Source organism: Takifugu rubripes, chromosome 7 (assembly GCF_901000725.2).
Source record: "Takifugu rubripes chromosome 7, fTakRub1.2, whole genome shotgun sequence".
NCBI lineage: Eukaryota > Metazoa > Chordata > Actinopteri > Tetraodontiformes > Tetraodontidae > Takifugu > Takifugu rubripes.
Genome location: NC_042291.1, coordinates 5,146,115 through 5,158,750, shown reverse-complemented (window position 1 = coordinate 5,158,750; position 12,636 = coordinate 5,146,115). Strand labels below are relative to the sequence as shown.

At 43.2% G+C, this 12,636-nt stretch overlaps 1 protein-coding gene and 1 long non-coding RNA gene across 2 annotated transcripts; one reads left to right on the top strand and one right to left on the bottom strand.

Moving 5' to 3' along the window:
- Window positions 1-3,375: 3,375 nt before the first annotated feature.
- sh3bp5b (SH3-domain binding protein 5b (BTK-associated)) lies at window positions 3,376-12,129 on the top strand. The gene is made up of 9 exons (XM_003977664.3): window positions 3,376-3,706; window positions 4,178-4,240; window positions 5,917-6,045; window positions 8,733-8,897; window positions 8,975-9,105; window positions 9,704-9,746; window positions 9,829-10,048; window positions 10,224-10,559; window positions 11,086-12,129. Exons 1-9 carry the CDS (start codon window positions 3,629-3,631, stop codon window positions 11,280-11,282), a joined length of 1,362 nt encoding a protein of 453 aa, XP_003977713.2. The 5' UTR covers window positions 3,376-3,628; the 3' UTR covers window positions 11,283-12,129.
- On the bottom strand, window positions 6,012-7,507 carry LOC115250399 (uncharacterized). The gene is made up of 3 exons (XR_003888949.1): window positions 7,112-7,507; window positions 6,909-6,987; window positions 6,012-6,133 (listed from the first exon to the last, which is right to left on the bottom strand). It is a non-coding gene; the product is annotated as an uncharacterized lncRNA (long non-coding RNA).
- Window positions 12,130-12,636: the final 507 nt, after the last annotated feature.

Genomic DNA, 12,636 nt, shown 5'->3' with positions numbered 1-12,636 from the left:
AAATATTTTCCCATTGAGACATTTCATAACCTGAAAATTTCGCATGTAGAAACCTTCGTAAGTAGAGGTCCCATTGTACTTGTCTTATTTCGGTGTTTGAAAGGTCAACCTGTCCATCCCAGCCGTCCTGAGGGATGGACCATGCATGACGTGCTTCCAGGTCTCCATGACCACAAACAATAATTATGCTAAACACGAGTGTCAGCAGAAGGAAGCTCATCTGTTGATCTTTAATGATAAGAAAGAAGAGGGTTTTGTATTTTTATTCTACTTCTATTCAGTCCTTTAACAGCCTGCTTTCAGCTCCCTCTGCTAACCAGGAAAAACATCACCTTTCCCCCAATCGGGGTGTTCTCTATCAAATTTTGGCTGTTCTTTCCAAATGTGGATTGGTCTGAGAGTCGAAAACATGGATGGATCCAAACTCACCTATGAGTAAGACTTTTAAGATGTTTGAGAGAGCAGGAAACCAAACAATGATTTAACCTCCTGTTACGCTGAACTGTCGGCTATTGCAGACAAAATGCAACCTTTCTTTTAACTTCACACAATCCACCTACAGAGTTTTTTTGTTTGCTTTTTGTACTAACTGGAATAAAGATTTGTGGAACTATCGGCAGAGGTGTGGGTATCTGCAGAAGGAAACTTATTTGCCAGTTTACTGGATCCGAGACGTTTGTGATAGTTTCAATTACTGGATGAGTGAGAAGGAGCTGCTAACCAGCTCAATATTTCCCCAGTAATAAGCCAGAAAACACATCTGCCGCCACTGGACCCCATCTTATAGACACACGCACACACACACACACACACACACACACACACACACACACACATACACACACACACACACACACACACACACACACACACACACACACACACACACACACACAGTTCCGATTAGCTGTACCATTCACTCAGTGCCACTAGATGGAACTATTTTAATAAATTCACCATTAAGGAAGCAGACAGACAAATTTCAGGTTTTTCTGATGGTCGGCTAAGGTGACGATAACAATCCGATACTCATCCGATTTCTGGAGTTATCAGATTATTCCAGTGATCGTTTAAACAGATTATTAACAGACATCATTTTATCATGATAAATAAGATAAACACCTTCCCTACGTTCTCATGCAAGTATACCTGTTACAAACCAATGTATGTGTGTGTGTGTGTGTGTGTGTGTGTGTTCTTGTACTTGCTACATACTGTGTAACAAAATCCACATTCTAATAACAAAGTGAGGACATTGGCTGGTCCTGCTGGGATGGTGAGGGTAAGGAGCTGGGTGATGCATTATGTCCATGAACTTGTGTGGAGAATAATTCGTATGGCATATTTGACAAATATAAAGAAGTCAGCTCTCTGGAAAGATGCCCTCATTGTCCTGGTATTCAGTGGCTTCCAATAAGAGCTAAATTAATTTAAAGATCTGCTGCTGAACACATCCATTGTGTGCTTGCAGTGATGCCGTCAGCAGTCTGCAGCTGAAGCATTTATCACACTTTCTCAGAACCCAGAAGTGATGAGCAGGAGACAAATTCTGCGTCTTGCACAGAACCTCGTTGTTTGTCCCTGTAACGGCCACCATAGCTGAAAATGACTGTAGAGGAGCACAAAGACAAGTTTTCAGGTCTTTCAGTCTGTATTTGCCCCATTAGATGTCACCAAAACTTTGATACTTGAGCTTTAGATCCTTTATTCTTTGTTGTGGCATTCCACAAGGTATAATATTGGGTCCACATTAGCTTATAAATTGAACATTGTTTATTTCAGCTTGATTATTATGAAACATGTTTGACAACGATGTTACTTGTCTAATAATATAGAAAGAATGGTCAATTGGTCAGAGATGTTTTTAATCATACTCAATCAACTAAAACCAGTGAGTGATTATCAGAAGTTTCAATTTGAAGAAAGTTGTACCTGTTGGTCAGAGCTCAGCCAACTTTAATTAGTATTTGAATAATATTTTAAATACATTTTATTTGCTGTGTGGGAGTTTTCAGAGTGAACTCATTCACTCTAAAACAAATTGTAAAACACCATATAGAAACCTTTCTGCTTTCTTTTAAAATGTATTTTTATTACATCTGTCTTCAGAAAAGACTCTGTGTGTGTGTGTGTGTGTGTGTGTGTGTGTGTGTGTGTGTGTGTGTGTGTGTGTGTGTGTAAACAAGCAAGCCTGTGCTTGAGTGATTGAGGAGAGGAGATCATCCTAAAGGCCCTGTTTAAGTTGGAGAATCAGTCTTAGGCAGGCTGTTAAATCCACTTGTAAATTCACCATCTGCAGACTGAGTTTAAGTTTATTTTTTCATATACTATGTTTTTTTAATAAATGATTTTTAAATTGGGACTTTGAAATACAGAGCGGCACCAAATATAGTTCTTATCCAGTCAGCTGTTTTTGGGTGATTTTTAAATTGTTTTGATTCATTTTAGTGGTGGATTTGATGAAAAGGGTAACTGGAGATAAGTTTACTGTTGTCTATCCAAGAACTGTATGTTACTATATGTTAAAGTAGCTCACACATAACTCAAAATTAGATTAGTAGTCACAGGAATAGCAATATTGAATTTATCTGTATAAGTGTGCTGAGACTAGTTAATTAAATAAAAAAGGAGGCACATGGACTGGCTTATACTGCTTATTTTACAGGACAGAGTGGAACTCTAAATTTACATTTAAACAATTTTCCTTAATTTAATCCCTGTCAGTGCTCTTTGTCTGAAGCAATAAAAGTAAATTCCTTTGCAGTTAAATGCTTCTAGGAACAGAGAATGTCAAATATAATCAGATCTTCACAGAAAATCTTAAAAAGAGTGTTTGTTCCCTTTTGCTGGGGTATTTATCTGTCCTGTCCACTGGTACCAAGATGTCTGTCCCAGGAACATGCCATCAATGATGAACGTGACCAGGCTGGAAGGCAGCGTGCACAACCTCAGATAAATTATCATGACCTCCACTCATGTCTTTTTTTAATCTCTGCTCGTTGGTTTTCCAATAACCTCATGAACACTGATGATATTAGACCCGTGAAAATAAGAAAATAATGGACTAATCTGAGGAAGAGTTCAAAGTTCCCTTTATCTGGTTTTAGGTCCATTTAGCAAAAATAAAAGGTCAAGATATCGGGCAAAAAATCGCAACAAAAGTTTTACCTTCTGGTAATGCACGAAATTAGAGATACTAGCAAATCTGTCATTAATAACAACAATAATAATATTTATACGTGCTATTATTATTATTATTATTATTATTATTATTATTAGTAGTAGTAGTAGTAGTAGTAGTATTAGTAGTATTAGTATTAGTGGTATTGTCGATTGGCTTCCGTACATGTTGAAAGGGGCGTTCCCGGACAACATCAGGCTCCGCCTCCCAGGTTGGAGCTGCAGCGCCAGTGTGGAGGACACCGTGAGTGTGAGGAGCCGCTGCTGGCTCATACCTGAGGAGTTTCAGGAGAATCTGTGAACAAGCGTCTTTTTAAAACTCATGACTGCACGCAAGGGAGACACCAAAAGCCCCCGTGAATCTGACGGCTGTTGACTGGCTGAAGCGGACGCGTGTGCTGTCTCACCGACTCTTTGTTGGCTGTGACATCGTCTCTTGTTCTCCAGGATGGAGCATTCGGAGACGGAGCACAGGTCTGACAACGAGGCCGAATATGAGGACGAGGAGGTGGATCCCAGGATCCAGGTTAGAGGTTGCTAACCCAAAACATGGATAATATTGATCATCGGGCTTCATCGATCCGCCTGCTCGGATTCCAGTGGGACGTTAGCCAGCTAACTGTAGCATCATGTAGCTTCTCAATGTTGAACAGAAAATCAAAATTTTCCTGCGACAAACTGTTCAACATTAGTGTTCAAACTGTTTAACAGTGTTCATAGGTTACTTTATATAGATAGATATATAAGGCTCAGCATTGTAAGAAGTGAAACGCCCGTATATATCTCAAAATGACCTGGCAGTGAGAAAGATAAGTCATCTGCTGTTTTTTTTATTTTTTTTATTTAAAGAAATTATTATTGGGTTTGTTTTGCATTTTGCATTGACAGATACAGATTTAAATTGCCAGGTTGGTACATTTGATCATGAGGAAAACGTGTTAAAAGGCTCCGGACTGCAGTTTTTCTCCTTGATCTGAATATATTCTCTTTTTCAAAGGGTGAGCTCGAAAAACTCAACCAATCGACTGACGACATCAACAGATGTGAGACAGAGCTGGAGGTGAGTCTGCCTTGAACATACTTATTCTGCAGAAACAGTCTTATTTCTGCGGATACATTCTCATCAATCACTACAAGCCTTGCCAGTCAAAAATAGAATGTTTTTATAAATCAGTCAAGCAGCAGTCAGTTACAGAGGTGCTCCACTTTCAGGGTTGACCTTTGACCTGCAACATGGTCTTCATGACACCTGAGTGGTTTTATAGGCTGAAACTTTCATTCTGTCAATGCGTCCGTGATCAGTCAGCGGGTTTAAATGGTGTTGGAGTTTATTGATACGTGGTTTTATGAGCGTCTCTGCACTGATGTAAGATCAGACTTTAACATGGATTAAATCACAGCTCCACAGCAGGATTATGGTCCTTCAGAATGTCCATAATCTTTATCTCATACAACTGATCTTTGAGTGGCAGTAAAGCCCGACACCTCCGCTGCAGCTCAGCATGGGGGCACTTTATTGGGGTGGAAGTCTGAAGTGTCCTCGCACCAGGCTGAGAATCATATATGAATGTATGCTGCAGGTAGAGTGAATGAAGGCGGGATGATCCATCTTCACCAGGCAAACGTGGTGACAGGAGACACCTGAACTCTGGTCGTCATCCACATTCAGCAGCTGAATGTTTTTTATTATTTCAAAAGTTGATATTTAGACGACTGTAAAAAAAAAAAAAGGCAAACTGAAGATATCACCACGGTAACCCACATTCCTAAAATTGATTTAGAGATTACCTGTCCTCCAAATGCATGTGTGGACTGTGGGAGGAACCTTAAGGAAACCATCGGAGGAGCAGCAAGAAGAGGAAAAGCAGCCCGTCACAGTCCACTGTTGCAGGAGTTTGTTTTTATAAACGCTGTGATGGATTTCACTGTGACGTTCACGCTGCGGATCGTCAGCTTAAAGTGGACGGCGTTTATGCTCAAGCTCAAAAAACAGAGTCACCGAAGGTTCCAGAGGTCAAGAGGTCTTCCTTTTTAAAGTTGCAAGTCAGCACTTTTACAGCTTTGTCATTGTTTCGCTTCAGAGGAAAAATGCTGCTGTAGAGGCAAAACGGCAGCGTGAAGCTTCTGCCAGTACTGCCTCAAGCCAGAGAACAGCTGCAGCGCAGTCTTATCTCACACTGTTGTTTATTTAAATCATCTCATTGAACAGCCGCTGTTTGCTCCTACGTGTTGAGTAATGGAGCACATCAGTTTAAGTCCCTGAATATCCACAGAGGTAATAAGGTTCTGAAGCCATCCTCTACTCTGGTGGTGGGTAGATCCATGCTGTTGGCAAGCACTGCTAAAAGCTGAGGTTGAACAGGTTTTTGTCTTTTTATTTTATTTTTGTTGATGGCTGTAATAAAGAAGCTGAAGTCATCACAAAGCTCGTGTTTCTTTTCATCCAGACTTGGTCCCGCTGCCCCTGTGGGGTCAAAGATTATTTTTATTGATGAAGTCATGCAGTCTGACTGAGTCCTCATTGTTCTGATATTGTTAGACACAGAAAAAGGTCTCTGTTCTGGTGTTGGTGGGCGTTATGTGCTCATCCAGAATATACTACAATATGTTGTTCTTTGCTATTAATTTCAGATTTTGATCAATTTAATCTCACAGTTCTGGAAGCAAAGTTTAACAAACAAATTCTCAAATCCCAAAATGTTCCGCATGAAGCTGAAATTAGTTTGAATCTTTCAGGAAGCGAGACAGAAGTTCCGCTCTGTTCTGGTCGAGGCCACCGTGAAGCTGGATGAACTGGTGAAGAAGATTGGGAAGGCCGTGGATGAGTCCAAGCCTTACTGGGAGGCTCGCAGGTTGGCCCGACAGGTGAGTCACCTGTGGTGTAAACACCAGGAATTGGGTTCGTCCGGAGTTCCAAAGTGCAAGTGACAGAAGTGTCAGAATTTTTCTGAAGCTGATGAGAAAACCGCAGAAATGAAGACATTTCTGAAACTTCAGGAGGAAGTTTACACATTTCAGAGCCTCACTTCCCTCTAGAGCCTGACCCCAGCTGTGTACGTGTGTGTGTGTGTGTGTGTGGGGGGGGGTTAGTTGGTGCTGTTTTCCTCTTTAATCTGACCCTGACCAACATTAATTGTGCTGTTGGTCAAGTCTCCTCTTGTTTGGACACGTTTGAGGTTCTGTTCCCTCGAATATTTCATGACCATCTGTTTCTGGGTTAATCAGGGACAAATCAGAGTCTGAATAAAGACTTTTACAGAAACCTTGGATGCTGGTTAATGAATTTCATGTCAAATTGGCCAAATCAGGTCACTTTGATTCAGATGGTGTCTTTTGTAGAGCTCACTTGTGCGTGTGTAGCCTGAGACATCACAGCTGCTGAGGTCATGAATTCTAAGTATGTAAATGTTTTAAGCAAATATGAATCATGTGTTGCCATAAATGCCAAAGCAGCTTTACTCTACTTTTTAAGTTTAAAAACTTGTCTTTGTTAACTAGTTGTAAGGCTTCTTTAGTGTTGGTTATTTTGATCCAGATGAGCTGAAGAGATGAATATTAGTGATTGTTTCTATAAAAGTTCACAGCCATGAACAAAAAAGGCAGATACAAATGGGAACCTCATGGTGGTCATGCTCTAATAAAAAGAAAATAGCTATGTTTATAGGAGGAAGTCAGAAGAGGATGTGGAGCATGTGATCTTCTCTAGTTTCTGGTACCTGCGGGCTCACCTGGACCGTCATCCTGTTATTGTCCTCTGGTCCTTCAGCTCCTTCAGAGGGTCCTCCAGACTTTCCTGTCACCCCCAAACTGTTGGAATGAAAATAATTAGTTCTGCCTCACGGGAAGTGGATCTTCTAAACAGAAGCCATAGAAGCCAAGATGATTTTCGTATTGGTGAGATCCAACATCAGCAAACTTGGTAGAACTCAACTAGGTGACCGATCTCTTCCCAGGTCGCTCTTGTGAACGTCTGTGTATGTTGAGACGACCCCCGAGTGATGATGGAAGGTCACAGGGGTCTGCAGGCGTCTTCTGTTATCGCTGTGTCTGCGCTTGTTGGTTCAGTTTGACCTTTTTTAGAGGTCACCTCATGTCTGGTGTTTTATCTGGCTGTTATTTCATTTGTTTTTAGAGGAAAATCTCAGCAGGCTTGTTTTTAGCTTTTCATTTCTTCTCTTCATCTTTATCTATTTCGCACTGTTCCTGCTGCCCGCTGTCCTCTTTATCCTTCATCCTTCTCCCCTGCTGGTCTTCCTCTCTTTTCCTCTCTTAGTTTTGTACTTTCTGTACTTTCATCCCTCCTTTGATATGAAACAGGGTGAAGACAGCAATGAGGCAAAAAGGTTAGCGTTGCCATGGCAACATATGTAGTAGCGGATGGTGGTGGGACAGAATAATTGTGACCTCACCAGCAGAATAATTGTTGAAGAACCAGGTTTATTCTGATTGCTGGGATGCAGCATGTGGATGTGGGTAGTGATTGTAGACGGGGAACCTTTTCATTAGAGGGAACAGTCTGAATCATGTGTCACCTTTTCCTTTAATCCTGGTGGCTGTTTATTATCTGGTTGATTTATTTTAAAAATTGATACTAAAGTCAAGGATAAATCTTGAGTTTAGTCATATGCAGGGTAATTCAGCTTTCTGTCGTTGAGTAGAAGAGGACGGGAAAGGTTGTTTCTTGTATTATGTTGCGTTATTGGAGCAGAATGTTCACATCAGCATCTGCGTGATGCTGCCTGAAGCCTGAACCACTCGCACTTCTCAGAGCTCCACTTCATTCCATCTGCTTCAGGGGTAAAAAGAAATAAAGACGCAAAACCAGCAGCGACGAGGCAGGACAGGATCCATCCGTGATGATTCAGCATTAAATATAAAAGAGGCAGCGTTTTTTTTTTTTTTACACTTGTGAAAAAAGTGAGTTACAGAAGTCGACCGAGAAAAAACATTGTTGACCGAGTGGCTCTGTTGGGATTGTTGAGCACAGGAGAAGCTAAAGCACCTTCAACACAGAGAGGAGCACATGACGCCAACAAGGCGGCGGTTGTTGGCGTCTGGCTGCATCGGCATGTGGAGGAGCATCAATAATGAAGTTACAGCGAGCACGTGGCCTCTCAGTCTGCAGGCCTGGCGCTGCTGCTATAAATACAACGTTCAATCACGAAACACCAGTGATCCATGATAAAGCAAAAGGAGTAAATGAGGTTCAGAGCTCTCTGCTCCCACTGACACCTTCAGCGCTCATCCTGCGAAGATCAGAAGACACAGTGTTTGTGAGCTCTAAACAGGAAGTCACACAAACACGTGTGTGAGTTGAGGGCTTTGGGAAGGTAACGAGTCTGTCACACTGATTTCCTCTGGAGCTGATTGAGCCCTCGACGGCTGAGTGTTTGTTCATGTGACGTCGTGCTGTTGTCTGACCTCAGGGCTTCTGCAGATTCATTGTGTCTGTCCGTCACAGTTGTCACAGCAGCTCTGTGCTGCTTGAAATGCATCAAGCCCAGTGTGACAATCGCTGATTGATTAATGGTTATCGGTCCTGTTGCGTTCAGGCCCAGCTGGAGGCACAGAAGGCCACGCAGGACTTCCAGAAAGCCACAGAGGTGCTGCGAGCAGCCAAGGAGACCATCTCGTTGGCTGAGCAGAGACTTCTGGAGGAGGACAACCGGCAGTTTGATTCAGCCTGGCAGGAGATGCTGAACCACGCCACCCAGAGGGTGAGCAGGGGGGTCGGGGGGGGGGGGCATTGTGTGAGGGACCGCTGCTGATGGTGACTAGGTATCATCTGGTTCAGGTGATGGAGGCGGAACACGGTAAAACGAGGAGCGAAGTGCTGCACAAGGAGACGGCAGCCAAATACACGGCAGCGATTGGCAGCATGAAGCAGCTGGAGAAGAAACTGAAACGCACCATCAACAAGTCCAAGTGAGGTCACTGTGGCGTGGTTCACCTGCACAATGCGGATTCATTTACTATATTTGAAATGAATTCTTCCAGAATAAGGTCGACCGTCTCAGGAAAGTCCTATCGTATGAGATGGTTTACCAGCCGCACATCCAAGTTCCCTTTTTGATTCCCAGCAGGTTTCTCTTCTGTATTTGCTGAACGTTCTTCTCTCTGGGGGGTGACCACCTGGAACGCGTGTTGGGAACATCTGAAACTGAAACCGAGGAATTAACCTTTATTGAGAAGTGTGACGATCATAGGATGGTTTGCATCATTGCTGAGCGGGACTGTTGCCACGGCAGCGGGAATAATCAGCTCTCAGCTCTAGTTGCGGTGATGCCTTAGACACTAAACTGTTGACTTCATACATCATTAAAGGTTTGAGGGAACTGCTGCTGCTGCATCATCTCAGCAGGGTGTTAAGCTGCTCACAAACCTCTCACCTCTCTGCTCCCTGTTGCCATGGTGATGGTGTGGGCGCTGCTCCTTTTCTGGGTTGCTCTGGTCTTTTCTTCCCTGTGATCTAATCACTTCCTCTCTGCTCTCGCTCTCCTGATGTGCTGCTCCTTCTATGCAGACCCTACTTTGAGATGAAGGCCAAGTACTACCTGCAGCTGGAGGTAATGTCACAGCCGCTCGCCTCTTCTGACCGTTCTGACCTCAGTGAAGCATCAACTCCCTGGTTTTTAATCAACATTGTAGAACCTGAAGAAGAATGTGGATGAACATCAGGCCAAACTGTCCCAGGCTAAAGGAGACTATAAAACGGCTCTCAGGAACCTGGAGATCATCTCCGATGAGATTCACGAGCGACGTCGAAACTCCACCGTAGGCCCGCGGGAGCGTGGCGTGGGCGCCGAGGGGGACTGCATTTCTGGAGATGAAATCAGCAGCTTTAAGATGGAGACAGATGAAATGTCCAGTGAGTTCAGGACACTTGTCCTTTTGTCTGCTCACATTTTTACTATTAGCAATAAAAGTCAGAACTGCCTGCTGTTGCATTCAGGCACTCATCTGCTGCCTGCAGATGCTGCCACACACACACAGAGACACACACACACACGGTGTTAAAGTGTCATGTGTTTAATTCTCCTCAGTGATGTCGGTGAACTTGAATGATGAAGCTTGTGGTGGCAGCAGCATCATGTCCGAAGAGGATTCCGAAACCCGCTCCATCTGCAGCCTGGGTTCATCTCCCAGCAGCCCCCAGGAGCTCCTGTCGCCCTGCCATTTCACCAGTTCCTCCTCCTCCTCCCCCTCCTCCTCCCCAACACCCTCTTCCTCCCCCTCCACCCTGTCTCCTCAGTCCAGGCCCTGCAGCCTGGACCTGCCCAGCACCGTGTCGCTGTCAGACTTTGGGCTCATCTCGCCGGTGCTCGGGCCTCGCAGTGAATGCAGTGGAGCATCGTCACCAGAATGCGACCTTGAGAGAGGTACGTGTCCATGTAGAGAAAATGGAATATTCCAGGGAAAGAATGTTTCAATTCATGTACCGGTATTCAAACAAAACTTTTAATTCTTACAATTTCTGATATTTACTGTCTAATATTTTATTTGAAATATCACTTAAAACCTGTGTCATGTTGAGAATAGGAAAAATTAGTCCATATTTTTCTTTATCTTTTTAAAATATTTCCAGGATCTTCCAAAACTGAATTTCCTTGGCCTTCTCTCAACAACACCCCTTTTTGTAATAGATTTTGTTTTCATTCAATGTCAGGAGGATAAGAATTCCGTCTCCTTCCTTCATCTGTGGCTCTCATGAGAGCATCTCACCACAGATATCTCCAAGGACAACCGCTTAATATCGTCTGTTTTTTTGGCTGCTGTTGTAGCCATGACAACCCCATTACGTTACCAGTTACCATTATGGTTTCATCCTTTGGGATGTGGTGACCTGACTGTCAGCTGTGGCAGACATTGAAAGGGTTTAACCAATCATCTCGCTCCCTGCTGCAGGCGACCGGGCTGAGGGTGCAGAGGAGGACCTGGACAACGCTCCACCTACCAACAACAATGGCAGCAGGTCTACCTTCATCCCCAAGAAGAGCTTGAGCCTGGAAGCACACTTCAGCTTTCTGAACCTGCGGCGGCCTCGTACCAACAGTTGCTCTCAGAAGGCAGATGTGGGCCAGACGGTGGTTCTGGTTAAATGACTGCATTGGTCACAGAGAGACTCTGGCAGTCAGAGCTGCAGTATCAGTATAACCACATTGCACATTTGGAGCTCTACACCTCAAAACTGTTGGAAACTGGATTCCTCTCAGAGCAATTACCCCGTAAACCGACGTGCTGTCCAAGTTATCCTTGTGTTTTCTGTTATCAAAGACTCTATTACTGTGAAACTGCACTTGGCAACAATGTAACATGCAAAGAATTTAAAAACAGAAGACATTAATAAACCCGTGTATTTGATAAGACAATTACGATGTTTCAGCTCCACAGTCAACAGATAACAGACTTGAATTTCTTTGTTTGCTTGATGTTTTCTCATTAATCCTGATTCAGCATGTTCAGCTGGTCCTGGTGTCCCTCTGGGGGGGAGCTGGAATCGGCTCTGGAATCTTCAGCAGTTTCTTTCAAAATTGAAAATTGTCCTGGTGGATTTGATGAACTAGTTTTCCGTTGAATGCTTGAAACACTGAGGATGTTTCCTAAACACAACCACTTTTCTGCCCTCGTCAGGTGCCAAATTAGTGGGGAAAGAAGCTCTTTGTTGATGTCTTGTCCTCACACATGCAGCAGAAACTGGATGAGATGAATTATTGTTGTGAACAAATGTGTTTAGCATAGATTTATAGTCACATTTCTGGGTGAAAGTGTAAACCCTTCATCTTTGCTGTGTTGTGTTAGATGTGTATTTTTGTATTTCCATGTGTTACACTTTAATTGTGGAATGTGAAGCCACCCTTCTTTCATTTACCTGTTAAAGTAAATGTCAGCAGCTCATGTCTCTGTTTTTCACATTTAGAGCAAAATAAAATATGTTTATGTCGCATTGTGTTTAGTGTGTTCGCGTGCGTGTGTGTGAATATGTAGGTCTATGGGTAATGTAGGAGTTTATTGACTGGGACTAACGAGCTGCATGTGTTAAAGCGGAACTTGTATTTCGTCGTCGAAATGCCCCGGACTAATTTTAGTGACGTACACTAACAAGCCCACAGTTGAGGTGCTTTACTGAGGACAGAACTGCCTTCATGGTGCAAAAGGAAACGTGCAAAATTTCGGAATCTAACAAGACCAATATGAATGATGAAGCTACCGAAGACAATTAGGCTCACCCATGAGAAAAAAGTAAGGTAGATTTTTTTTTTTTTTTCTGCACTTCGAGAGAAAAAAGTCGACATTTTGAGACGATACCCACCAGTGTTTTTACGAATTGTTGTGCTGGTGAAAGCATATTTCGGGCTCGGCTTTTCTAACAAAGAAATACTTTCGCTTTTAGCTCACAAACAAAGTTATCAGAGTTAGAAATCTGGCCGAAAACGCTGAGGTTAGCTTTTGATTCGT